Below are 27,340 nucleotides of genomic sequence, written 5' to 3'. Positions count from 1 at the left end.
GCCGTCATTTCTGTGAAATTGCACTGCACTAGTTACAAAAAAGGCCTCACAATTATCACACAAAGAACACAAAACTAGCCAACTTTCATAAATGCAAGAACCACACGAGAGCATGCACTAGCTAGCAAAAACAGGCAAAATAGCAACGCTTCAAGCTACTTACAGATGGCACCACTATACGAGCTGTATTGCCAACAACCAATCAAATGAAAATAAGTTCATCTTTATTTTGCGGCTAGCTTAAACATTACATTAAAAAATAAATTCTTGTATTTTTGTAAGTAAATGAAAGGTTATACGCACTATACAAAGTTGAATATGAACTAATATTTAAAGAATCTATATCTGAAATTAAAAGTAGTTGGTTGATCATCACGACTGACAGGTGACACTTCTCACTTATTTTGTGCAAACCTGAAATACAATTGTCAAGTGTAACCTTGCACCAGCTCACACACAGTTGATATCTGAAATAACAATGTTGTTGGTTATCCGTTCCACTAATCACTTTTATGTAGGAATTCATTTATGTGCCAATAAATCTACAGGAACGAGGCTGGCGGATTTTGAACACCATCAAATACCATCAGACTGAGCCGTGATGGAACATTCGAACCTGGGCTTCGCTCCTTCATTTGATACAATCAGAACAGTATGAGAAAAAAATTTGCTAATAGTACAATTCTTTGCATTTCCCAAATAGTAGACCCTTATCTCGATCAGAGGAGGATCATACCTGGACAGCTGGAACCTATGGTGCTGAACTGATGGCATTTATTGTTGTCCAGTCCACAAAGTTGTTCATAGCTGTCAATACCAGTCTTTAAACCGGGCGACAAAAAAATGTGTGATGATAAATATAGAGGAATCAAACTCTTATCACCAGTGGCAAAAATACTGGAAAGGGTATCAGAGAGGAGAATGAGAAGAAAGGTAAGGAGGAGTGTTGCAAGAGAACAATACGGTTTTAGAAGTGGGTCTGATCTTCAGCAGAGGCAATGAATGGAAAAGAATTGGGAATGCAGAAAGGATCTGGCACAGGTTTCTGTCTCCATATCCACTTTGACAATCTGTACACCCATTGCAGTACAACAGGTCCAGCAGCCTTTATAATTTCCACAGTTATTTCATCCATCCCTGCTGCCTTCCCCATTTTCATCATACAGACTGCTAATTCCAGCTTTAACACTAGCGTTTCCTTTACACATTTAGCAGCTCCTCTATGTACTCCACATGTCCAAACCATCTTAGTTTATTCCTATAAATTCTCTCATTAAGGTGTTCTAGTCTAACAGCTTTGTTTCTCACTCTGTCTTTCCTATCATACTTCTTAGGTATTTCATTTCACTGGCTTGAATTCTACTCTCCTCCCTGCTTGTCATTGTCCAGGTCGCAGAAGGGTGCATAATACATTTTGTTCATTATCTCTTTACACTTCCTTATTCCAGACGAGGTTTCTTACACTCTGGTAGAATGCATTTCCCTTTTGGTAATCTCCACATCATATTGTATTGTAAATGGGACAGAGAGTGCCTGTGGTAGAACGTCAATAAGACTTAAAGAAAAGGAGAAAGCATGACAAGAATGAAGCACCAATAAAAAAGAAAGTGAAAGGAAGTATCTTGATAATAAAAGGAAATGTAAGAAATTGGTACAAGAAGAAATGAAGGAAAGTTGGGAAGAATTTACATGAAAGATGGAAACATAGAACTGGCAGTAAAAGAGATTTTTTAAATTTGTTTTACATCGCACCGACACAGATAGGTCTTATGGTGACGATGGGATAGGAAAGGGCTAGAAGTGGGAAGGAAGCGGTCAGCCCCAGCATTAGCCTGGTGTGAAAACGGGAAACCATCTTCAGGACTGCCGACAGTGGAGTTCAAACCCGCTATCTCCTGAATGCAAGCTGACAGCTACCTGACCCAAACCGTGCGCCACTTACTTGGTCACTTTTAATTAATTTTGTCTGGACAACACCAAAAGTGTCACCAGAGATATTTTACACGTCAACATAATATGACACGGACTACTTGTGCTATTTTCAGATCCTTATATAAACAGTCGTATTTCTGGGACATTTTAATGTTTCTGATCACCTTCATCATACAGTTCAGAAGTTATATTATTATTATTATTATTATTATTATTATTATTATTATTATTATATTATTATTATTATTTTTGGCGTAGGGATGTGGCGACCCCATCGCCCAGTGGGAAACCACTGCAATCAGCTATCCGAGTATTAATAATAATAATAATAATGTTATTTGCTTTACGTCCCACTAACTAGTTTTTAAGGTCTTCGGAGACACCGAGGTGCCGGAATTTAGTCCCGCAGGAGTTCTTTTACGTGCCAGTAAATCTACCGACACGGGGCTGTCGTATTTGAGCACCTTCAAATACCACCGGACTGAGCCAGGATCGAACCTGCCAAGTTGGGGTTAGAAGGCCAGCGCCTTAACCGTCTGAGCCACTCAGCCCGGCTATCCGAGTATTGGCGGGAAAACCATAACGTTCGCGGGGTATGGAGGAAATGCCTACTCCCAGTCCTGAACAACTAGGATGAAATAAGGCAAAAAGCCTTCTTCACAATTCATCTTTCATCACCCATCATTCACCATTCATCACCCTGCCAGATCACATCTGGCATTGTAAGCCCTGACTTCGGTCAGAAATGTATTGATCATTAATCAGACAATCAGCCTATTATGATTAGTCTTCTAATGAAATATCCACCGGTTTGGATACACACGATCATCAGATCCAAACAAAGACACCATTCGGATACGGTGGGGTGTCACATGGAAGACCAAGGTGAGTCGGAGCGCCTGCAACCCATTAAACAACATGCAGACCAATCCGATCAAGGGGAAACTTAAATTTAATAAATCAGGACAGTTCTCATATTTCGCTACAGTGAACATAAATTCATTAATGAAAGTGGGCAAATTAAAACATCTCACAGACGTCTTAGATCAACATAAGATACTGATAACTGCTCTTCAAGAATTGCGTAATACGGATCAAGACCCCCTTGCGTCAGGGGGATATCGCCTATACAAGGGTCCCCCAGGTGAAAGAGTACTAAAGAGTGTTCCTCAGTTTGGAGTCGGCTTTTTGGTTCATACTAGTATCTTAAGATTCAATTGAAGATTTTTCTTCCACCTCCCCCCGAACGGCATTGATGACAATCAAAGTAGAGAATAAAACGTACACATTGATAAACGTCCATGCTCCAACGAATGAAAAAAACAGGACCAACAGGGAAGACACAGACAAATTTTGGGAAGAACTAGACCAACTATTATCATCCATTTCCGATAACCATATTAAAATCATGCTTGGCGATTTCAATGCTACAATAGGCCGTGAGAAAAAGTTTCGTAATGTTGTAGGTAAGTGGCCAGCTCATCATCTAACTAACAGGAATGGTCAGAGATTGATCGATCTTTGTATTGATCATGGGCTACTTTTGGAAACCACAAGATTCAAACGACGACCACATAAACTGATGACTTGGAAGTGCCCTAATGTTAAATTAGGGGAGTTCCAAATTGATCGTATAGCTATGGATAAGAACTATCATAAGGAAATTTACAATGTGAGGGTCCTCCGTGGAGTGGACACAGATTCAGATCATTATTTGTCCAAAATTAAAATAAAATTAACTCCAAAAAAGAAATGCATTCTCTCCAAATGTAATAGGAAGAAAACATATGACCCTAGCTATCTCATTAATAATAAATTATATTATGAACAATCTAAAACCTATCTAAGTGATGATTTGGGAACGGTAATTAACAAGCTAAAAACCATTGCTGAGGAAAACGCTCCCATTAAAAAGAGAAAAAAACATGCTTGGTGGAATGAGGAGTGCGATGCAGCGATTCAACACCGACACAAGGCATGGTTGATTGATCAACAATGGTAAACAGAACAGTCACGCGAATCTTAAGACACCCAGGAATTGTTCAGTTGGTTTTTGAAGGAAGTGTAGGGGGTAAGAACGGTAGGGGTAGACCAAGGTATGAATATGACAAGCAGATTAGAGCAGATGTAGGATGCAATAGTTACGTAGAAATGAAAAGGTTAGCTCAGGATAGGGTGGCATGGAGAGCTCCATCAAACCAGTCTATGGACTGATGACTCAAACAACAACAAGACAAGAGATTACTATAAAACAATTCGGCAATACCAAACAAATTATACTCCCCCAACACTCCTAATGAGAGATACTAATGGAAAACAGGCACATACTAATCAAGATAATGCGGAAATTTTAGCTAGATACTTTGAGAACTTACTTAACAGTGAGGAACCTTCAGAATATCTGCAATATGACACACATCCAAAAAACAGGATACCTTTAGAAAAGGTTACACCGCCCATTTATAATGAAGTACGAGCAGCAATTGATTCCCTTAAAAATTATAAAGCACCGGGAGAGAACCAAATCGTCGCAGAGGTATGGAAGAATGCTAATGACCAAACCATTCAGAATCTACATAAACATCTTATAGATATTTGGAATACTGCTACAATGCCTGAAGAGTGGAATATGGCAATAATTCAACCATTGCAATAGGGCGATAGATCTGATCCAAATAATTATCGGGGAGTATCATTATTGGATATTACATATAAGATTTTATCTAAGATTATCTATAACAGAATACAGGGACATCTGGACTGTGAACTAGGCGAATATCAAGGTGGATTTCGTCCAGGAAGAAGCTGCCCTGACCAAATCATCAGTTTAAAATGGATTATGAAACATCATAGATCTAGAAACAAAAATTTAGTTATTACGTTTGTTGATTTTCAAAAGGCGTATGATAGTATACATCGTGAATCACTGTTGAATGTCCTTCAGGAATTTGGTATACATTCCAAACTTATTAGCCTGATTGGTATGACTCTTAAGGATACTCAATCTAAAGTTAGATTCAGAAATGAGTTATCTAAATCATTTGCAATTACAATAGGCCTCCGCCAGGGAGATGGACTTTCGCCATTATTGTTCAATTGTGTATTGGAAAAGGTCATGCGAGAGTGGACCAAGGTATGTCCTCCAAAAGTCAAAATTGGGAAAAATATCAAACTAAATTGCTTGGCATTCGCGGATGATCTTGCGATACTGGCAAATGGTTTCGAAGAGGCTAAAGTTCAATTGGAAGAACTTGCAAATGTAGCGAAAAAAGTTGGATTGCAAATTTCGTATGATAAAACAAAAATAATGCCTACTTTCAGAACTTTAAATTCAGAGCTATTATTAAATAATAATAAACAAATTGAAATTGTAAGTACATTTAAATATTTGGGTGAAAATCTCACTTGGAATTGCAATGAAAAACCATCAATAGAGAGCAGAATATATAAACTGAAGCAGGCACAACGAATAACTTGGCCTACATACAAAAAGAAATGTCTTTCGATTAATGCTAAATTTAGGCATTATAACTCTGTTATTAAACCAGAAGCAACTTATGCTTGTGAAACATTATTTAAACTCAATACTAGATCAACAACAGAACGCTTACAACGAGTTGATCGAAGGATACTCAGGACGATCATAAACAAGAAACATCAGGTGGATGGACAGTGGAGATTGTTGACGAATGAGGTTATCTATCGGGAAAGTGAGTCCATCACAGACATGATGAGAAAAAGAAGAATTGCCTTTTTTTGTCATATATTTCAACTAAGTGATAACAGAGTTTTAAAACAATTATTTAATTACTTTTGGAATAGTAAATCAAAAAACAATTGGTTTAAAGAAGTTCAAAGTGATTTGGAGGAGTTGAATATTACCATGCAAACCATAGAAAACAGAGGCGAGAAAAGTATTTTGAAGAATAAATGCATCAGGCTTCCTTTGACCACTGAACAGAGGAAACAATATGTTATAATGGATGCGGAGAGGGCAGCCAGGTCAACCAGACTCAAGACTTTTTGGGAGAAGAAAAGGAAGACAAATTTGTTGTAGTCTGATTTAAGTGCTCCAATGTGGGCGTAAACTCTGTAAATAAATTATTATTATTATTATTATTATTATTATTATTATTATTATTATTATTATGCTGAAGGCAATCTAAGTCACTTACCTTACACCAACTATTTACTAATTGGACTGCATACATTCGTCTAATACGTCAGAGGTGTATAGCCTACAGCGTCACGAGCTGGAACACTGTTCCGTGTCAGGCCATAAGCCTACAGCAAAGGAGCTTTTACTGTTCAGTAGTTGATAATGAAATCTTACTGTGTTGAATTTTGGGTGTAATGCCACATTTAATATTTTTCAGCCAATGTCAGTGACTGTGACAATGAACACGTATCTTTCTCTCCTATTTGTTATATAAGGTTAAGATTCACATTCCTAATCTGTGTACTGCCATGATCGTTAATGCATGAAGTCTATATGGTCTGGCACCATGGTTAGCCGGTCTGAGTCCTGTTAGTGGAAAAACCTTTTGTTCACAATCAGAATGTTGGCCGGCAGGGTGGAAGAGATGGTGCTATACAATTACCAAAAGCCTGGATTCAATTCCAAACCATTCTGCAGCAATGATGAGTGAGGACATATGATGAGATTAATGGTGATTTGTCCGCCGGATGGGGACGTTAAAACTTGAGCAGATCCCTTGGTATAAATCAACGGGAGTACAATGTGCCGACACCAGGTTTCATCCTCTCTATACTTCATCATAATTCAAATCCAGACATGCACGTCACCCATGGGTAGCAAATACAATACATACAATAAATAAATGTGCATTTCAGCTGTGGGGGAATTGAATACCTCTACCATTATTTCTATTATTCTTCAAGTTATTCAACGTTTTTATGTGGTTAAGTGTAAAAGAGGACCATGAGTCCTAATTTCATGACTGCTGAAGACGAGTACATAAAATATATTTTTTAAAGTTAGTTTTAGCAAAATACAAAATAACCCTATCTTTGCAAGGAACATTTGATTTCATCATTTCAAATCAACTTTTATGTGCTGTATAATCTAAGTTTTAAAACAAAGGCATATATTCCATTCCTAAGCTAGTGGCCTCTGTGCAAAATGCAAACACTTCCCCGTTGTGAGTTCTCTATGACAACAATAACAATGAAGTATTAAATCTATGTTGGTTGTTCTACAAGGTGCTACTTCTGTTTGTATTAACTAAATAAGTGATGTGTTCTGAAATTCACTCAAGGATTATGTGGGGAAAACTATTTACCTTATGAACCCATCAAAAAACGACAGTTTCTCTGGCTGGAGGGGGACAGGGGCATAACAGAAGCAAATGATCAAAGAATCAATAAAACATGGCAGTAAACAAAGACGAGAGTTGGCACAACTAGCAAGAGTAACTTAAAATCATACAAGGGCTGTAAATAAAGTAGTGACAATGTTAAATGAACTAACAAGTACACTCCTTCAATGTATTTACCCGCAAACTCTATTACCTTTTGCCAAATGTTGGGAATTATAATCTATTAGCTTCACTGTCCGTATTGATGATTCTAGTATAAAAGGTGGAAGGTTCCCGTCTTTATATTTGTGTATAAATATTGGGAAGCCGCCGTTGGCAAAGCATTCTCTGTTGATGACAGCGACGGAGTGCCCCGCTGCACGGAATATAGATGCCACGTCAGGAAATCAGTAGCCTCGGAGGGGTTCCTTCAACTTCCGAATCAGGTCCAAGTCACAAGGACTCGTGTCTGCTGAGTACAGAGGGTGTTCCAAGGCCTCCCAATGCCACCGTTTCAATAAGAGCTTCACACTGTTTGAAACATGACCGAACACAGATGTTGCTCCAGAAACTGGCAATAGTAGTCACTGTTAACGATTTGTCCCTCAGGCACAGCATGCGTAAGAATAACACCCTCGTAGTCGTATGTCGCAATCAGCATATGTTTCACCTGACTGGGTTCCAGTCAAAATTTCTGTGGACGTGACGAGCAAGCACAGGAGCCAGAACATGTTTTGTTTGGTTCAGACAAGTATAATTTTTGTTTTCATTTTGACAAATTTGGTACCAGCTGAAACTGAAGAATTTGTCGGTTAAAAATGGCTTGCAAGGTTGGACAAGATTAAGAGGAAAAATTCCGATTTATATGAAAGGTCTTAGAACTACAGCAGTGTAAGTAAGGATTTAAGGAAAGGAGAAGTTTTCAAGAACAGAGCAGTATGTAGTGACTAACTTGATAGGTTTTATTCATTTTATGATTTGAAAATTATTCTATTTTTAAAATTTTTACTAAATGACATAGTAAGTATACATGAACAGTTTAAACACAAAAGGTATATTGTAACAATTTCAAGGTTTATGTATAATTTGTTTTGTTGATGACTGTATTGTACAAATGTGTCAAGTCCAAGGATGTTGTCTGATGTTTTTATACCGCTGAGGAAGAGAGCAGTTGACCTCTCGAAACATGTAAGGTAGATAATTATAATAAAATGTGAAGTATTGACAAGGTGGAAAAGTGTTTCATAGAAATAGATTTATTCGAGTGACGCTTTAATTCAGGCTCGTAGGCTCATGCCCATGTCTCATCAATGGCGACAATACGCTGCAGAAATGCGTCTTCTTCATTGTGGTATCTGTCCAGGTGGATGCCAGCCAGTGCATGCCGGTGCCATTTCTGTGCATTGATGAGGTGATGCGGAACCCAACAAGATGCAATAATTTTCCTCATGTTATGGCATTTCATCAGTATGTGCCGCACCATTTGATGACTGAGACTACCTCTGCTATAATTCCCGGACAGTCCATTGATGGTCTGTAGAAACGAGACCACTCACAATGTTAATCTGACCTTGAGGAATGGACGGCCGACCTGTGCGGTGCAAATCCACAGTCTCGTTCCAACCTGAACAAAACTCCTTGAACCATTATGCAAGCATCCTACACAGTAATACATTCCCTCCACAGGCTTCATGTAATCCTCGATAACATTCTGATACATTTCTGCCATGGGCAACCTCAATTTTAATCCACGAATGCTGGTCACCTTTTGAACACTTGCTTTAGAGCGGTGAAATAGACACTCTTCACTTCAATGCCACAGAGCAACAACACTCCCGACTGGATGCCCGTCAAATGCACACTACACGACAACAGCGCCACTTGCGAGTGTCTGGGACTATGTTGCCTCTACTTTATTTTCAGCCCTCGTATGTTTCTATAAAGGATATAGCAGACTTTTCACAAACTTAGTTCCTCACAGGAAAGACCAGACACAATATTCCACAGTCTACGCTGCCATTTCCCACTGGACAAAAACCTGCAATAGTTCACAGATTTTATAAATGACCGAGAAAGAAAAATGTCTAGTGCAAAACAAAATTTTGCATCAATTATTCGTAACCACCTGCCACACGTTTGAAGAATAAATATGTTGTTTAGATCTTCTGAAGTCGATGTCAATTACACAATGATGATAAAAAATGTCAATGAATGATATCAATTTCATTACTGTTTCTGATGGAAAAAGTGACCTCATTCAAGCACTTGTACGGCCATCCTCAGCAACTGACTCCTTGGATATTATGATCCCGCTTTATGGTTAGCAAGGCTGTTTTATCTGATATTGCCATATTTGGATTGTGTCTTGTCACTGAGAATGTTGGAGCTCTTTAGTGTGTGTATTTCATACTAGCCATGCCCATGGCTCTGTCTGCATGTAAGTCAGCCTTATAAGCAAATAATAATTCTCTGCTGGTGAACTTAAAATACAATGAAATTTACCGACTGTAAATATGAAAGAAACTTTTACAAGAAACTGAAAATGTTTAAACTAAAGCAGCAAGTCTGTGGCGATCACTGTATGAGAGCTCTGCTGTAGCTGATCCAGTAATGATAGTGATTTCCATGTCATTGTACAGTCCCTTTACCTGCAGCAAGTCAGATTCCATATATCCTTGCAGTGTGTTTTCACACTGCTTCCAAAGATATTGTACATACATACATACATACATACATACATTATCATTATAGACTGTTGACCCTTTAAGCGTTCAGTCTGCAAGCCTCTGTGAATTTACTAAACGTCGCCACAATCCTCGATTTGCAACTAGTTTTGTGGCCTCATTTAGTTCTATACCTCTCATCTTTAAATCGCTAGAAACCGAGTCTAACCATCGTCATCTTGGTTTACCTCTACTTCTCTTACCCTCCATAGCAGAGTCCATTATTCTCCTAGGTAACCTATCCTCCTCCATTCACCTCACATGACCCCACCACCGAAGCCGGTTTATGCGTACAGCTTCATCCATCGAGTTCATTCCTAAATTAGCCTTTATCTCCTCATTCCGAGCACCCTCCTGCCATTGTTCCCACCTGTTTGTACCAGCAATCATTCTTGCTACTTTCATGTCTGTTACCTAACTTACATAAGATATCCTGAATCCACCCAGCTTTCGCTCCAGTAAAGCAAAGTTGGTCTGAAAACAGACCGACGTAAAGATGGTTTCGTCTGGGAGCTCACTTCCTTCTTACAGAATACTGCTGATCGCAGCTGCGAGCTCACTGCATTAGCTTTACGACACCTTGATCCTATCTCACTTACTATATTACCATCCTGGGAGAACACACAACCTAAATACTTGAAAGTATCGACCTGTCCTAGCTTTTTATCACCAATCTGACATTCAATTCTGTTGAATTTCTTACCTACTGACATCAATTTACTCTTCGAGAGGCTAATTTTCAAACCATACTCATTGCACCTATTTTCAAGTTCAACAATATTAGACTGTAGGCTTTTGGCAAAATCTGCCATTAAGACCAAGTCGTCAGCATAGGCCAGACTGCTTACTACATTTCCACCTAACTGAATCCCTCCCTGCCATTTTATACCTTTCAGCAGATGATCCATGTAAACTACAAACGGCAAGGGTGAAAGATTACAGCCTTGTCTAACCCCTGTAAGTACCCTGAACCAAGAACTCATTCTACCATCAATTCTCACTGAAGCCCAATTGTCAACATAAATGCCTTTGATTGATTTTAATAATCTACCTTTAATTCCATAGTCCCCAAGTATGACGAACATCTTTTCCCTCGGTACCCTGTCATATGCTTTCTCTAGATCTACGAAACATAAACACAACTGCCTATTCCTCTCGTAGCATTTTTCAATTACCTGGCGCATACTGAAAATCTGATCCTGACAGCCTCTCTGTGGTCTGAAACCACACTGGTTTTCATCCAGCTTCCTCTCAACAACTGATCGCACTCTCCCTCCCAAGATGCCGGTGAATACTTTGCCTGGTATACTAATCAGTGAGATACCTCGATAGTTGTTACAATCCTTCCTGTTCCCTTGCTTATAGATAGGTGCAATTACTGCTTTTGTCCAATCTGAAGGTACCTTACCAACACTCCATGCTAATTTTACTACTCTATGAAGCCATTTCATCCCTGCCTTCCCACTATACTTCACCATTTCAGGTCTAATTTCATCTATTCCTGCTGCCTTATGACAATGGAGTTTATTTACCATCCTTTTCACTTCCTCAAGCATAATTTCACCAACATCACTTTCCTCCTCCCCATGGGCTTGGCTGTTCACAACACCACCAGGATGATTTCCTTTTACATGGAGAAGATGTTCAAAATATTCCCCCCACCTCTCCAGTGATTCCCTGGGATCTATTATGAGTTCACCTGAATTACTCAAAACACTGTTCATTTCCTTTTTCCCTCCCTTCCTAAGATTCTTTATTACTGTCCAGAAAGGTTTCCCTGCTGCTTGACCTAGCCTTTCCAGGTTGTTACCAAAATCTTCCCAGGACTTCTTTTTGGATTCAACAACTATTTGTTTCGCTCTGTTTCTTTCATCTACATACAACTCCCTGTCTGCCTCGGCCCTCGTTTGGAGCCATTTCTGATAAGCCTTCTTTTTACGTTTACAAGCTGCTCTCACTTCATCATTCCACCAAGATGTTCGCCTTTTCCCATCTTTACACACAGTTGTTCCTAGGCATTCCCTTGCTGTTCCTACTACAGCATCCCTGTATGCCACCCATTCACTTTCTATATCCTGAACCTGCTTACTGTCTGCTGTTTGAAACTTCTCACTAATCATATCCATGTACTTCAGTCTAATTTCCTCGTCCTGGAGATTTTCTACTCTTATTCGTTTGCAGACAGATTTCACTTTCTCTACCCTAGGCCTAGAGATACTTAGTTCACTACAGATCAGATAGTGGTCTGTATCATCGAAAAATCCCCGGAAAACTCGTACAATCCTAACAGATTTCCTGAATTCGAAGTCTGTTAAGATATAGTCTATTATGGATCTGGTACCCCTAGCCTCCCATGTGTAGCGGTGAATAGCCTTATGCTTGAAGAATGTATTCGTAACAGCTAAACCCATACTAGCACAGAAGTCCAGCAAACGCTTCCCATTCCCATTAGCTCCATATCTTCCCCACATTTACCAATCACCCTTTCGTATCCTTCACTTCTATTCCCAACTCTCGCATTGAAATCGCCCATTAGCACTATTCTATCCTTGCTGTTGACCCTGACCATGATGTCACTCAATGCTTCATAAAACTTGTCAACTTCATCCTCATCTGCACCCTCACATGGTGAATACACAGACACAATTCTAGTCCTAATTCCTCCAACTGACAAATCTACCCACATCATTCGCTCGTTTACGTGCCTAACAGAAACTATGTTCCGTGCAATGGTATTCCTGATAAAGAGCCCTACCCCAGACTCTGCCCTTCCCTTTCTAATACCCGTCAAGTACACTTTATAATCTCCTATCTCTTCCTCGTTATCTCCCCTTACCCGAATATCACTTACTCCTAGCACATCCAGATGCATCCTCTTTGCTGACTCAGCCAGTTCTACTTTCTTTCTTCCATAAGCCCCATTAATATTGATAGCCCCCCATCGAATTCCATTTTGTTCGCCAAGTTGTTTCTAAGGAGTCCCTCGCCTGTCAAATGGGAGTGGGACTCCGTTACTCCCATAGGTCCGAGGCTTGCTTAAAATGTTCTGAGCTCAGTCGATTCATGAAGCAGGATGCTACCCTACTTGCACATAGTCCAAGTGAGGATCTCTCCTCTAACGGGTTACGGACCACCGGTGGATTGTGTAGTCCTAGCCGCCTGAACACAAGGAGGGCCAGGACTCAGAATATGTCCGAGATGCCCACTCCCATTCCATAGCAACTGTTATCCCGACTCTCAGGACCACTTACTAGGCCACTCAGCCGTTGCCCATGGTTCACGAACTAGGACGTGACTACAGTAACCCACAAACATGAACCATGAAAGATATTTTAGACAAGTTCAAATTTATCATTTTTTTTTTTTTTGTAATGCTGACTTGGAGAAATGAAAAATTTACCTGAAAATATGCAATGTCTCTCTGAATATAGGAACAATCCTTTAGCAGCTCTTTGACAGACGACACACATGCAGAGTTGTCCATTAAAGTCACATTGTCTATCAGTCATGATTTCCTCAAGATTTTCCACATAATACAGAGCAGCTTGCATACAGGAACCACAACAGATGATGATGGCGAAAAGGGAACAGAGGGCAGTATCCCTCGAAAGATGACGTTAGAATCATCATCACTCCCAGGATTGCAAGCTCTTGTTGGTGAAGTATACAATGCTTTGACTATTGACTCCCTCAAGCTGCTTAGAGCAAAGAAGGGGAGCAGTAGATGCCAGATTGGGTTCCAGTTTTCCTACTATAAGATTAGCAATGTATTTGCCCACTGAGTCGGTGCTTTCATCCAAGCACAACCATATGCAAGACTACCCAATATCCTTCCTGACTGACAAATGGACCTCATTGTAAGAAACATCTAAGTAGTTTTTCTTCAATATAGATGCTGATGGGATGTGCTGATCGGTGTATTCCTGTAAAAATAATCTCTGAAATCTGGATTATGCACAGCATTTCAGGGGATATTTGCTGCAACTAGGGCTCTACACATATCAGCATAAAAACTATCATAGGTTGTGTGAGCAGAGTCTATCTAATGTTAGTTTTCATGGCTGCTTACACTTTGTGACTGGTACTATCTGCATTTTTTCTCTTGTGAAATCTAAACACAATAAAGTGATGAAAATTAGAGAAAGTTAATAGCTATTGAATAAAATTTGTAATTATTTACTATTTCATTTATGCCACTATTGCTCAAAAGTTAATTAAGAACAAGAACATTACAGGCCTTGAAGGACCTTGGCTTTCAATAATCATTGATGAGTACTTAACATTTAAATCTTTACTTGTCTTGCACCAAATATTAACAACACACGCTTGCCTCATAAATTTTATCTTTCTATAATTCACGTCTTGCCTTAACTTTAACCATTTCGACTGATGATCTCTAGCAAGACCGAAACAAGTTTCATCAAATATATGTAACCTTTTTTTTCTTTCAGATTACAATAAATAGTATTGAAGAGGTGGAACGTTTTAGCTTTTATTTTAAATGATATTGCTCTTCAATACAGAATAATATGAAATTTATTACCTATGATTCTTAAATTCAAATGCTCATTTATTGTAGAAGTCTTCGTCGTGAACAGTCACGATTTTTTTTCCGAAGACGCGGAGCAAAGTTCTCTGCGAAACAAAGAGTTTCACCTTGCTTTCTTGACATGACATAAACCCAAAAGCCCATGATTATCATGTCTACAAGTACAGGCCATGAAAGCATCAATGTTAACAAAGCACTGTTGTTAATTTTAACAAATCTACTACTACAGTTATTTTGAGTCATGTCTCAGCTTTCATTTTTTGAAAGAAAATCTTGATTTGCTTGCTCTGTCCATCATTGACAATCCGTATAATGGGAAGTAGATAGTTATTAATTGTAGTAATAAATAATCTATCTCTTCTATAAATAAATATTGCTATCACACTGCAGATTACCTTCACTACTGCTTTTTCTTGTGGTCCATTCAATCATACGCCCGTATTACAGACCCAGTCGGGGATTTGAGTTCGATATGCCTGTTCTACTGTTGATGTGAAAAATTTCCATTCAACTAGCTGATGACTTCATATTCATACCCTGCATATTCCCTTGCTGAAGGCAGCCAGTATAACTTGTTTACCACAAAACCTATAGTGAAACTACATTAGTATCATTCACTGTTTTTTCTTAATGTCACTGAAACTTGGATGAACAGCAATGAAAAATTTTAGTCAGGTTTCATATCAACCGAGTATGCAAAAAGTTCTAAGAGTACATTAATCAATTATAACCACTCTCCTTTATTTACGGCAATCAAGAGGAGCAACAGTTTATCAATGTCAACACCAGTTACAATTTCCAAGCTTTATTCTAAACTCAGAATTTATGTTACAAAAGTTATGAAGAAACATTCACAATTCATTTTTAGTCTGGAAAAATAGAGAGGATAAGTTGGAATAGATAACATAACAACAGCTTCCCAGTTAACAGTTACCAATCTGGTCATCAGTGATTAAAGTGAAACAAAACAACATGAATACAAGGGAATGGTAAAAGTCCCTACCCTGCTGTAACATGACGCTACAAACTGACTCCTGCTGTGACACAATCTGGCTTGAAAGAAACTTATGGTAGTTAGTGTTCAGTTGATGCGTAGTGTGTTCATCGTTATGAATAGAAAACAGTCAACAGAGTGTATTTTTGTTGTGAAGAAGTGGTAGTAATGAGACAGAAATTATGTTTAAGTTAAGGGAACTGTGAATCTGTGGTCAAACATTATTTCTAATGGACACAAATAGTGGACATTTTGAAAATTTAGGCTTACTATATTGATGCTTTTAAACTGAATTTCTATATTAGAATACATCAGGTCACATTTTCTATGTACTGAAAGGGCATCGATAATTTAAATAAACCAACAGACCTGAAACATTTGAAGAATCTGACTCGCAAAGAGTTAGAAAACTATTTTGATAAAAACCTAAAACTAAGTGATAAGTAGATAGCAAAAATGTAAACTCTAAAAGTGGTATTTTAGGTACCTATAGAGCTGTTTCCACTCAAAATCTTGAGTTGACAATGATACCAGATCTGTGCTTTGGGATTTGCATGAGAGGATGTCCTGCAACAGAGCTGCCTCAAGAAGAGAAGAGATCCAGAAAAAGATGGTTGGAACAGGTGAAGGCAGATCTGGGAAGAAGACAGATGTGGAAGAAGTGATTGAACAGGAGCGGGGGAATGATGAAGCAGACAGAAATCATCAATCCATAACCTGAAGAAGGAGAACCGATTCAATAACGCGCAGCCCCATACTGCAGTTCTGTCTCCAAGCTACAAGAAATGCGCTGGACTACTTGATCACACTCCTTACAGCCCGGACTTATCGCCCTGCGATTTCCATTTGTTCAGACCGCTTAAAGAAGCTCTAGGAGGGCAACGATTTCAAGATGACGAGAGTGTGGAAGACTTTGTACGCAACTGGCTGGTGACACGACTCTGTTCTTTTTACGATGAGGGCATCAAAAAGCTGCCCATATGCTCGGACAAATGCATTTCCAAAGCAAGAAACTATGTGGAAAATTAAATTGTAATTGCCTTGTGTTTTTCAATAAATGAATTTAAATAAAAAATAAAATCCCGTTTATATTTGATCCCTCCTCGTAGAACATTTGCCTGCGCAACTGAAATTCCTGCCTTCTCCCTTCAAACAACCGGTGAATCGAGACCACAACAAGAACCGAAGTGATCTGATACAACCCGACCTGACCATCATCGAGATGCTGTACTTTGTGGCCGAGATTAGTCAACATGACTGTCTCAGTGAAACTGATCTAAAGTAGTATTTTATTTATCGTATGGTGTGAAAATGTTGCTCATAAGACCAGTTGCTGCATGTATATCAGTGAGCTTGTCAGACTTATATGTAATAGCAGCTTCTGGCTCGGTGAGGAAAGCAACGGGAAACTACTTCACTGCTCATGTCCCTAGTAATAATAATAATAATAATAATAATAATAATAATAATAATAATAATAATAATAATAATAATAATGTTATTTGCTTTACGTCCCACTAACTACTTTTACGGTCTTCGGAGACGCCGAGGTGCCAGAATTTAGTCCCGCAGGAGTTCTTTTACGAGCCAGTAAATCTACCGACATGAGGCTGTCGTATTTGACATGTCCCTAGTATGCCTAGGCCACCTATGAGAGCTAGTGGTGAAGATGTTGAGGATCCAACCAGCCTTCGGGCTGAGGACTGAACAAACAACATGGCTTTAGTGATCAAGGACACGTTCGGCACGCCTGGTGCTGGTCTTTTTCTGTTTGTCTCCAATGGGCAACTTGCGCATTAGGATGTGGGATGTCAGTACGTAGCCTACACCATGCTTTATATCTTCATCCAACGTCATATGCCCTCACTCCATATGAGCACTGTGGGGAGGCTTTTGTCAAGCAATCTAGTGATTAGAAGATGTATACCACCACCTCTCCTACCTTGCCATTCTGATGGTGAATTTTTTCTTTCGACCAATGGGACTCGAACCATAGAGACTGGCAAACTATAAGTTCGAGCTATATGAGCATTTTACTGCTTAGGAGTAGAGTATCATGGTACAAGAGGATGTACGTAACATCCGTAATTCAGTCCAACACCATTAAGGCATAAGGAGTCAGCACTCAAGGTAGAAAGCAGCAGTGGAGAAATCCAAGAAAAGTGGTGCAGAAATAAATTATATATAGCAAAGTTGTATTTTTTAACCAGATAATGTTCCTGGAGGAGCGAGGAAGTTTGTGGAGCAGGTAAGGCCTCTCTCTACAAGAATGAGGAAAAAGAAAAAGAAAAATATCCTCATACATTCTTCTACAAGAATATTCATCTTCCAGTTGTAGTTCATTGTCCTGAAAGGTAAATAATCCTTATTCTCACCTCCCAGGTATTTACAGTACTTCCTTTTCCACGAATGTTCCTTCATTTTTCATTCCCAATTAGCACAAACTAACAAATCTCTCACCACAGTAGACCCACCACTTTCCTCTCATCTGAATCTGTGCCGTGTGAATGAGCATTCGATTCTCAGTCACCCTGTTGTTCTACATGCTGTGCCACATGGCACAGGTTTAAATGTGGTGTAGTGAGGGAGAACCTCTGCTATCATACTATAATATAGCGCTACCATAACAGTCGGGGTGGTAGCGTGTTTAAACAAAAGTACAAGTAACGATAAATAATCAGAAGTACGCAGAGGAATATGCAAAGATATATGGCGATACAGTAGAGAGCTCAGCGTACTAGAATAATAATAATAAATGATGATGAGGAGTAGTATAAATCAAGGAAAATCGCGCAGTAAGGAAGAAGCTAGGCCAATAACAATGCGAAATAGAATATATATTTAACAACCATAATTTAACAACAAGATAAATAATTGCAAGTAGAAGAAAAATCCAAAGGTGTGCCACATTTACAAATAATTATCCAATGGTAGATAAAAAGAAAGCCAGTTGAATAAATTGGAAGTGTACAATATACATTGAAACTGAACCCTGAAAGAGAAAAAGCATGAAAGGGAGGGGGAAGGGAAGTAGGATGAGTATTAGGACGGGGAAAGGATTTTCTTCACCGGGTATTGCTGAAGTTTAGTAATAGCATAGATCTAGGATGACATCTGAAAATAATTTACAATCGTCCGTAGCGCAGTGCGTGAATAGAAGCAGTCTAAGTTATGAGTTTTAAAGGAAAGCATAACCACTAGACAGAAGAAAGTATTACAGCAGGCAATAGCCCGAATGAAAGTTTAGAGTCCAAATGCAGATAAATATTATAAGTCTTGCTCACCAAGTCGCTGTAGATAGAGTCCAGATGAATTTGACATGATTACAATAAGCACAGTATTAGTGCGTGGTCCACCACTCTGCCACGAAGCCCGACTCAACGGTGGAAAGGCGGAGAGAGCAATATATAGTAGAAAAGAAGATTCCAGAAAAAGAACGCAGGCTACAAGCCAGTGATTTCTAGAAACATAATGTCACGTGGTTACACAGCGCACAGGCACAGCGAAGTGCAGCGAAGATGACGTAATCAGTCAAGTAGACGACAGGTGAGCGAGGTGCATGGTGCGGCGAGAAGGAAGTAGAAGCGAGCAGCAGTAAACAAGGTAGGAATATGTAGAGTAGATTTGGCGATCGTAATAGTGGACGGGGAGACTGGTAACCTCATCGGTACTAGTAGACTGAAATAAAGACTAAATATGGATCAAGAAAGAAAGGCTGATTCTCAGCAGCCGATAAAGAGGTGAAAGACTAGGAAGGCACAAATATAAATCTGTTTTCACCCTTATCTTTTGTCTTTCCCTGTGCTTGTCCAGCTTTCTTCTTACCCTACACTGAAGATGGGAAGCAGGGGCTGAGAAGAGATGGAAGTAGAAAATGAGAAAGAGCACAGCTATCGTTCAAGTCTCCTGTTTCCACAGTAACCCTCTATTGTGTTTATCCTATTAAGTGTTCCTTAACAACAACAGCCTCAAGGGTGCAGAAGCTTCATTTATGTTGCCGACCTTGTTCTTGTTGCTCAATCAGAACAGTTTCACATCATAAAACATACGCTCAGTCGTGCTCTAGAACAGCTTGCTACTTACTATGAAAGGAACCAACTCATACCCAACCCTAGAAAGACTCAGGTATGTGCCTTCTGCCTGAAACACATGCAAGCTAATCGAAAACTTTAAGTGTTCTGGAGTGGTATGTTAGTGGATCACTGCTTTCATCCTACATATCTAGGGGTCACCTTGGACCGTACACTTACATATGAGGTGCAGTGCTTAAAGATGAAGCAGAAGATCTCCTCGAGGAATTGTCTCCTCTGTAAAGTGGCAGGGATTAACTGGGGCACCCATCTCCATTAACAACAACAGCAGTGGCCTTATGATATTCAGCAGGAGAATATTCCTGTCCTGCATGGTATAAGTTAGCCCATGCAAAACAGGTTGATGTTGCCTTAAACGAGAGTTGTAAGATTATTTCAGGTTGTTTGAGGCCAACTCCAATCAATAAAGTGAACTATCTGTCTGGGATTGCTCCATCTGATATCAGAAGAGAAATCACTGTCAACAATGAAAGGAGAAAATCATCTGCTATGACTTCACACCCACTTGACGGATATCAACCTGCTGAAAGGAGATTAAAATCGAGAAAGAGCTTCCTAACAACTACTCGACCATTACATTTTTTTTTTTTTTTTCTTTTGCTAGTGGCTTTACGTCGCACCGACAGAGATAGGTCTCATGGCGATGATGGGATAAGAAAGGACGAGGAATTGGAAGGAAGCAGCCGTGGCCTTAATTAAGGTAGTCCCAGCATTTGCCTGGTGTGAAAATGGGAAACCACGGAAAAACATCTTCAGGGCTGCAGGGCTTCAGGGCTGCCGACAGTGGGATTCGAACCCACAATCTCCCGGATGCAAGCTCACAGCTGCGCGCCCCCAAATGCACAGCCAACTCGCCTGGTCAACCATTATAAAGAACAGCTGCAAAAGCACAAGTTGCCATGTGGAAGGAGAGAACTAGTAATTTGTCTGAATGGATGGAACCGCAGGAATTTCTACCTCCTGGTCATACAGAGAACTGGCCAATCTGGAATTCCTTGAATAGACTGCGAGCTGAAGTTGCAAGAACAAGGGACAACTTATATAAGTGGCATTTTCTGACCAAGACAGTTCTATGTGATTGTGGCGAATTTCAAACAACACAACATCTCTTATGTTGTCCGTTGTGCCCATCCAGATTTACAATGAGTGATTCGACTCAAGCTAATTCAAGTGGTGGCTAAGTTTTGGGCAGGAACTGTTTGAAGTCACTTGATGATACTTGTGTACTTGTGTCCATTTCATGTTTTTCTTTAAATGTTTTCGTATTTCATACACTGTACTTCTGAAATTATTTATTTATTTATTTATTTATTATTTATTTACATAGTTTACACCCACATTGCAGCACTTAAATCAAACCCAAATACATTTATGTTAACAAAGAATTAACTGAAGATTTAGCTTGCATCATCTTCTTCCTTTCCCAAAACCTCTTCATTCTGGCTGACCTGGCTGCCCTTTCTTCATCAGATATGATATATTGTTTGTGTTGTACAGATTTTAATGACAATCTTATTTATTTGTTCTTGAGAATCCTTTTTTCTTCTCTATTTTCAATTTGCTTCATTGTAATATTCAGCTCTTCTAAATCATTCTGAACTTCTTTAAACCAATTATTTTTTGTTTTACTTTTCCAAAAGTAATTAGTTGTTTTATTATCCTATTATTATTTAATCTAAAAAGATGACAGAAAAAGGCAATTCTTCTTTATCTCATCGTATCTATTATAGATTCACTTTCCCTATAAACCACTGCATTAGGCAATAATCTCCATTGTCCATCCACCTGATGTTTTTTATTAAAGATTGTTCTGAGTATCCTTCTGCCAACCTTTTGCAGTGTATCAGTTCTTGCTTTGGTGTTCAATTTAAATAGTGTTTCACAAGCATAAGTCGCTTCAGGTTTAATGATGGAACAGTAATGTTCAAGTTTAGCATTGATTGAAAGAGATTTTTTCTTGTACGTTGGCCATGTAATCCATTGTGCTTTTTTTAACTTAAATGTTCTGCTTTTTATTGATGATTTTTCATTGGAGTTCCAAGTTATAATTTCACCAAGATATTATTCACAATTTTAATTTGTTTGGTATTGGCTAAGGTAATGGTTGGTGCTGTAACAGGGAAGGTTGGCATTATTTCTGTTTTTTTCATATGAAATTTGCAATCCAGTTTTTCTTGCTATGTTATCAAGTTCTTCTATTTGCAATTTAGCTTCTTCCATATCATTAGCAAGTAGTGCAAGATCATCAGCGAATGCTAAACAATTGAGTCTTATTTTTCTGCCAATCTTAATGTTAGGCTGACACATCTTATTTCATTCCCGCATGATTTTTTCCAACACACAATTAAACAATAATGGTGAGAGTCCATCTCCCTGCCGAAGTCCAGTATTAATGTCAAATGGCTTTGAGAGTTCATTTCTAAATATGACTTTAAATTTAGTGTTCTTCAGAGTAATTACAATAGGGCAGATGAGCGGATAGAAGGAAGGGCACTCTTTTGCCCTTGGAGTGAGAAATTGCTCCTAAAGGCGGAAGAGCAACTAGATGGCCAACGGCGTAGGATGGGGAGGGCAACGGGCAACTCCATTAAAGACCCACTATACAAATTCATCATTCATCAATCCATATTTCATTAATCATCCTTCCAGATCACATCTGGAATGGTAAACCCTAACTATGGTCAGAAACATTGCTCATTGATCAGATAATCAGCCAAATATGATTAGTCTTATGAAATAAATAAATAAATAAATAAATAAATAAATAAATAAATAAATAAATAAATAAATAAATAAATAAATAAATAAATAAATAAATAAATAAATAAATAAATAAATAAATAAAATAAATAAATAAATGAATAAATAAATGTGTTTCTTTTCAAGATCCTATTTACTATCATCATCATCATCATTTCTTTGCTCCGGCAAGCCGGGTGCGGTTGTGTTCGAGCCTCCTCCAGTTTGTTCTATCCATCCACAGATGCTGCTCACATATGTGACACCAGTTCACATCTCTAATTTCAAGGTCCTTCATTATCTGTTGCTGCTTCCAGGCCATACATCAATATAGGTACTAGATATATTTTGTACAAGCTGATCTTGGAAACTAATGGAAATGTTTCATCCCAAAGTATTTGACGTACAGCGTGATAGAATTTGGAAGCTTTCTGTATTCTCCTATTTACTATAAACAACTTAATATTTTAATTAAGTATACTTTTGTTTTTATCATTATACAATATATACACTGGCATTGAAGGATGTTTCCCTAATAAACGAAAAATGAAATGCTGGCGTTGGCATTGATTCTCACTCACACTACAAGTCTAGACACAGACTGACATCAACAACATTCCAGTGATTCCTTTCTTTTTAACTAAAATAAAGCATCGTATGAAATGTCTAATGAATGAAAAAATCAAAGTAAAATTTCAGATAATACAATACTTACAAACAAACACATTATCAGTGAATGCTGAAAATAGGGATGGAATCACAAATAACTGCATGAAAATATCTACATAAAATTTCTTGGAGTTAATTTAATTAGAAAAGCACTATTTTTAAAGAAATGTACTTTGAGAATTAATGAACCACCAGAGTGGTGGGGGTATCTAACAGAAACTTACCCGCCAAGCTCCCAATGGTTCTGTGTGAAATAAAGTTTTGTGAGGCACATTTCCAATAATATGAACCATATATTATTTTAGAATACTGAACAAATTAGTACCTGTCTTTCTTGTGTTTCTTAGATTTCTTCTTCTTATCCTTCTTAGCTTCAGGGCTGGAGGAACTGGAAGCAGAGAGTGAGAAATTAGAGCCTCACCGTTAGGAGATTCTATTTCATGTCAAAATGCACAAATACCTTCAGTTTATTATCTACTGCGAGCTTATCACACAATGTTTTGTTGGTATAGGAAATTAGCGATTCATTACAAAACATCTTCGGAAAACACAACACAACACAACACAACACAACACAACACAACAAGAAATACCTATCCTTGACTACAACAACAACAACGTTAACAGTAAATGTTAAAACCTAGGGAAGGAAACAGTTGGAATGATGTTGTCCTTAGATGGCTGAAATGACATGAATGTATAATAATAATAATAATAATAATAATAATAATAATAATAATAATAATAATAATAATAATAATAATAATAATAATAATAATACACATACTACTTCATTATAGACTGTTATGCTTTTCAGTATACAGTCTGCAAGCATCTGTGAATTTACTCACCACAGCCACAATCCTCTATTTGTAACTAGTCCTGTGGCCTCGTTTACTTCTATACAGCTTACTTTTAAATCATTGGAAACGGCGTCTAACAACAGTCGTATTGGTCACCCTCTACTTCTCTTACCCTCCACAGCAGAGTCCATTATTTTTCAAGATAACCATTCCTCCTCCATTCACCTCACATGACCCCACCTCTGAAGCCAGTTTATGCGTACAGCTTCATCCATCGAGTTCATTCCTAACTTAGCCGTTATTTCCTCATTCTGAGTACCCTCCTGCCATTGCTCCCACCTGTTTGTACCAACAATAATTCTCGCTACTTTCATGTCCGTTACTTCGACCTTATGAATAAAATATCGTCCCCACTCTGGCAAACTAGCGAAAGTGACAAACTAGGGAATCTGTACTTCTGAAGTTTTGGTGTACATTTTATTGGTTAAATGCTGTCTACCCTCTGAAAAAGTCTCACATCTGCAACTCATTCCTTATGCCTAACACATGAAAGCAATCATTAAATATAAAAATTGATTTGACATGAGTAATCACAACTTCTTTCAGCTCCTCTAACCTTTTGACAATTTGCAGATTCGCTAGTTTGCCAGAGCAGGGATGATATCCTGACTCCACCCAGCTTTCACTCCTGTAAAGGAAAGTTGGTCTGAAAACAGATCGATGGAAAGATAGTTTTGTCTGGGAGCTGACTTCCTTCTTACAGAATACTGTTAATTGCAACTGCGAGCTCACTGAATTAGCTTTACTGCACCTTGGTTCAATCTCACTTACTATCTTACCATCCTGGGAGAACACACAACCTTAATACTTGAAATTATACACCTGTTCCAGCTTTGTATCCCCAATCTGACATTCAATTTTCTTGGATTTTTTTACCTACTGACATCAACTTAGTCTTAGAAAGGCTATTATTCATACCATACTCATTGCATTTATTTTCAAGTTCCAAGATATTAGACTGAATAATAATAATAATAATAATAATAATAATAATAATAATAATAATAATAATAATACCAGTGTGGGGATTTACCGGTTACCTCCATCGGGCGCGCCCCATTGGAATTGGGGAAGCTCGCTGGCTCCGCCGCCAGCAGAGTCAGGGGGTAGTAGGGAAATAAAATAACACAGTGAATAAAAAACTGGTCCCTTGCCAGGGTTACGGCGAAGACTGGTAAATGACCAGAAGCCAGAAAACATCTTGAGGCAACCTCTAGGGCTAACAACCATAGTTGTAAAAGGATGAGTACCCGTCCAAAGCAAAGTCAAGTCAAAAAGCATGATGGCACAACATTTCAAGAAACATACCCCAGGGGGTAAATCTTCGGATAAATCCCTCGTTGTGAACGCCACGGTGCACGAGTCTCGTTCGGATTCTGGGGGAAACTCGACATCATGCAAGAGACGAGTCGGAGCGTCTCGGTGTACCCCGAAGAGTCAAAAACTCAGGCCAAAATCTAAAACCTTTCTAGCAACTTTCAACATAAATTCACTTACACAAACTGGCAAGCTGAAAACCCTCACCAAAGCTCTTCACAAAAATCAGATATCCATAATGGCCCTACAGGAAACAAGGTACCCATATGAAGAGATTTTTGAATCCGAAGGCTAGCAATTTTTCAAGAGCAAAGTGCAAAGAGGAATCCTCAATGGAGCTGTGATGCTTGGAACCGCGTTTGCTGCTAGAACCAAGATCCTTAAATTGGTCGCAAATTTCGAACCTGTGAATGACAGATTGTCTATACTCACAATTAAATGCGCAAACAAAACCTACGCTCTAGTTAACGCACATGCTCCTACAAACGATAAGAACAAGTCTGATCCAGACAAAGTTGATAATTTCTGGGATCTACTGGATGAAAAATTAAACAAAATCCCCAAACACCATGTCAAGCTTCTTTTGGGTGACTTCAATGCCCAACTAGGTCGTGAACAGAAGTACAAGAAAGTTATAGGAAATTACCCTGCTCACAAAAGAACCAATCCCAACGGCAAAAGACTGGTGTACATTTGCGAAAATCACAACCTGCAGGTCATGTCGACCCACTTTCGCCATCTACCCAGAAAGCAAATGACTTGGCGTTCTCCCGTCCAAACTTTCGGAGAGTTCCAAATTGATCATGTTGCAATCTCCAGGAGAAACAGCCCTGAGATTATGAATGTCAAGGTAAAGAAAGGCATCAATGTGGCCTCAGATCATTATATGTCTCTTATCAAATTCAAACCAATTCCCGCAAACACAAGGAAGACAACCAAACAGATCACACGCTTCGACAATGATAAACTTCGGCAAAGGGTCGAGGAGTTCCAGGAGAAGGTTAGACCAAATGACTGTGACTTTAACAACGCCAAAAGTCACCTTGTTGAGGCCACCAAAGACGTTGCAGAAATCAAGAGAAGCAAAAAGCATGCCTGGTGGAATGGTACCTGCGAATCAGTCCTCCAAGAAATACTCAATGCGTGGAAACAGTACTACTCTACGAAATCAGAAAATGATTGGGAAACCTACAGAACCCAATGTGCCCAAGCAGCTAGGGTGTTCAGAACTGAGAAACATAAATACGAAAATTCTCTCATTGAAAAGATAGAACAAAACTTTAGGAAGAATGAAAGCAGAGAGTGCTACAGAGCCTTCAAACGCAAACTCACTGGCTATAAACCACCATCTCTATGCTTTGAGCGAAAGGACGACACACTGGCGACGTCAAATGAAGAAAATTGCAGCATTCTGGCAGATTACTTCAAGAATTTACTTAATTGCTCTAAACCACAAAGCGCCATTGAGACCAAGGAACCCTTACTCAGGTACCCAGATTCCAGACCACCCGACAGAGATGAAATCAAGCGCCACATTGCCCGTCTCAAAAATAACAAAGCGCCGGGGGAAGACTCAGTAGTAGCAGAACTATGGAAATATGCCCCAGAGGAATCACTTGATATCTTGCAAAAGCAAATAGAAGAAATTTGGAACAAGGAGACCCTACCCGAAGATTGGAAAATAAGCTTTGATCCATCCATTACACAAAAAAAGGCAGCATGAAGAACATCAACAACTACAGAGGAACATCTTGGCTACCCGTGACTTACAAAATTATATCATTTGCCATCCTGGAGCGTTTGGAAGCACAAGTCGAACATCAAATAGGTGAATACCAAGGAGGGTTCAGAAAAGGTCGCTCAACAGCTGAACACATCCAAAATCTCAAAACGATCATCAGATATTGTACACTAAGGTCCAAGCAGTATGTGTCTGTCTTTGTGGACATTAAGAAAGCGTACGACTCCACTGACCGGGAAGTCCTGTTAAACATCTTAAATGAATTTGGAGTTGATTTGAAACTGCTGGCATTAATTAGAGCCACCCTGACCGATACAAAATCCAAGGTGAAGTTCCACGGATGTCTCTCGCATTCCTTTGACATCAAAACAGGAGTCCGACAAGGTGATGGGCTATCCCCGATA

At 38.9% G+C, this 27,340-nt stretch overlaps 1 protein-coding gene across 1 annotated transcript in view; it reads right to left on the bottom strand.

Annotated features, from left to right (window-relative positions):
- Nucleotides 1–27,340, bottom strand: part of Srrm234 (Serine-arginine repetitive matrix 2/3/4) — a 384,246-nt gene that overhangs the window by 129,920 nt on the left and 226,986 nt on the right. The window contains exon 5 of the mRNA XM_068229363.1: nt 23,341–23,403. Within this exon, the coding sequence (XP_068085464.1) occupies nt 23,341–23,403 (63 nt within the window). The remainder of the gene's footprint in view (nt 1–23,340; nt 23,404–27,340) is intronic.

This window comes from Anabrus simplex, chromosome 10 (genome assembly GCF_040414725.1).
Source record: "Anabrus simplex isolate iqAnaSimp1 chromosome 10, ASM4041472v1, whole genome shotgun sequence".
Lineage (NCBI taxonomy): Eukaryota > Metazoa > Arthropoda > Insecta > Orthoptera > Tettigoniidae > Anabrus > Anabrus simplex.
The sequence above is the reverse complement of the archived record's forward strand: the minus strand, read 5'-3'. Positions and strand labels throughout refer to the sequence as shown.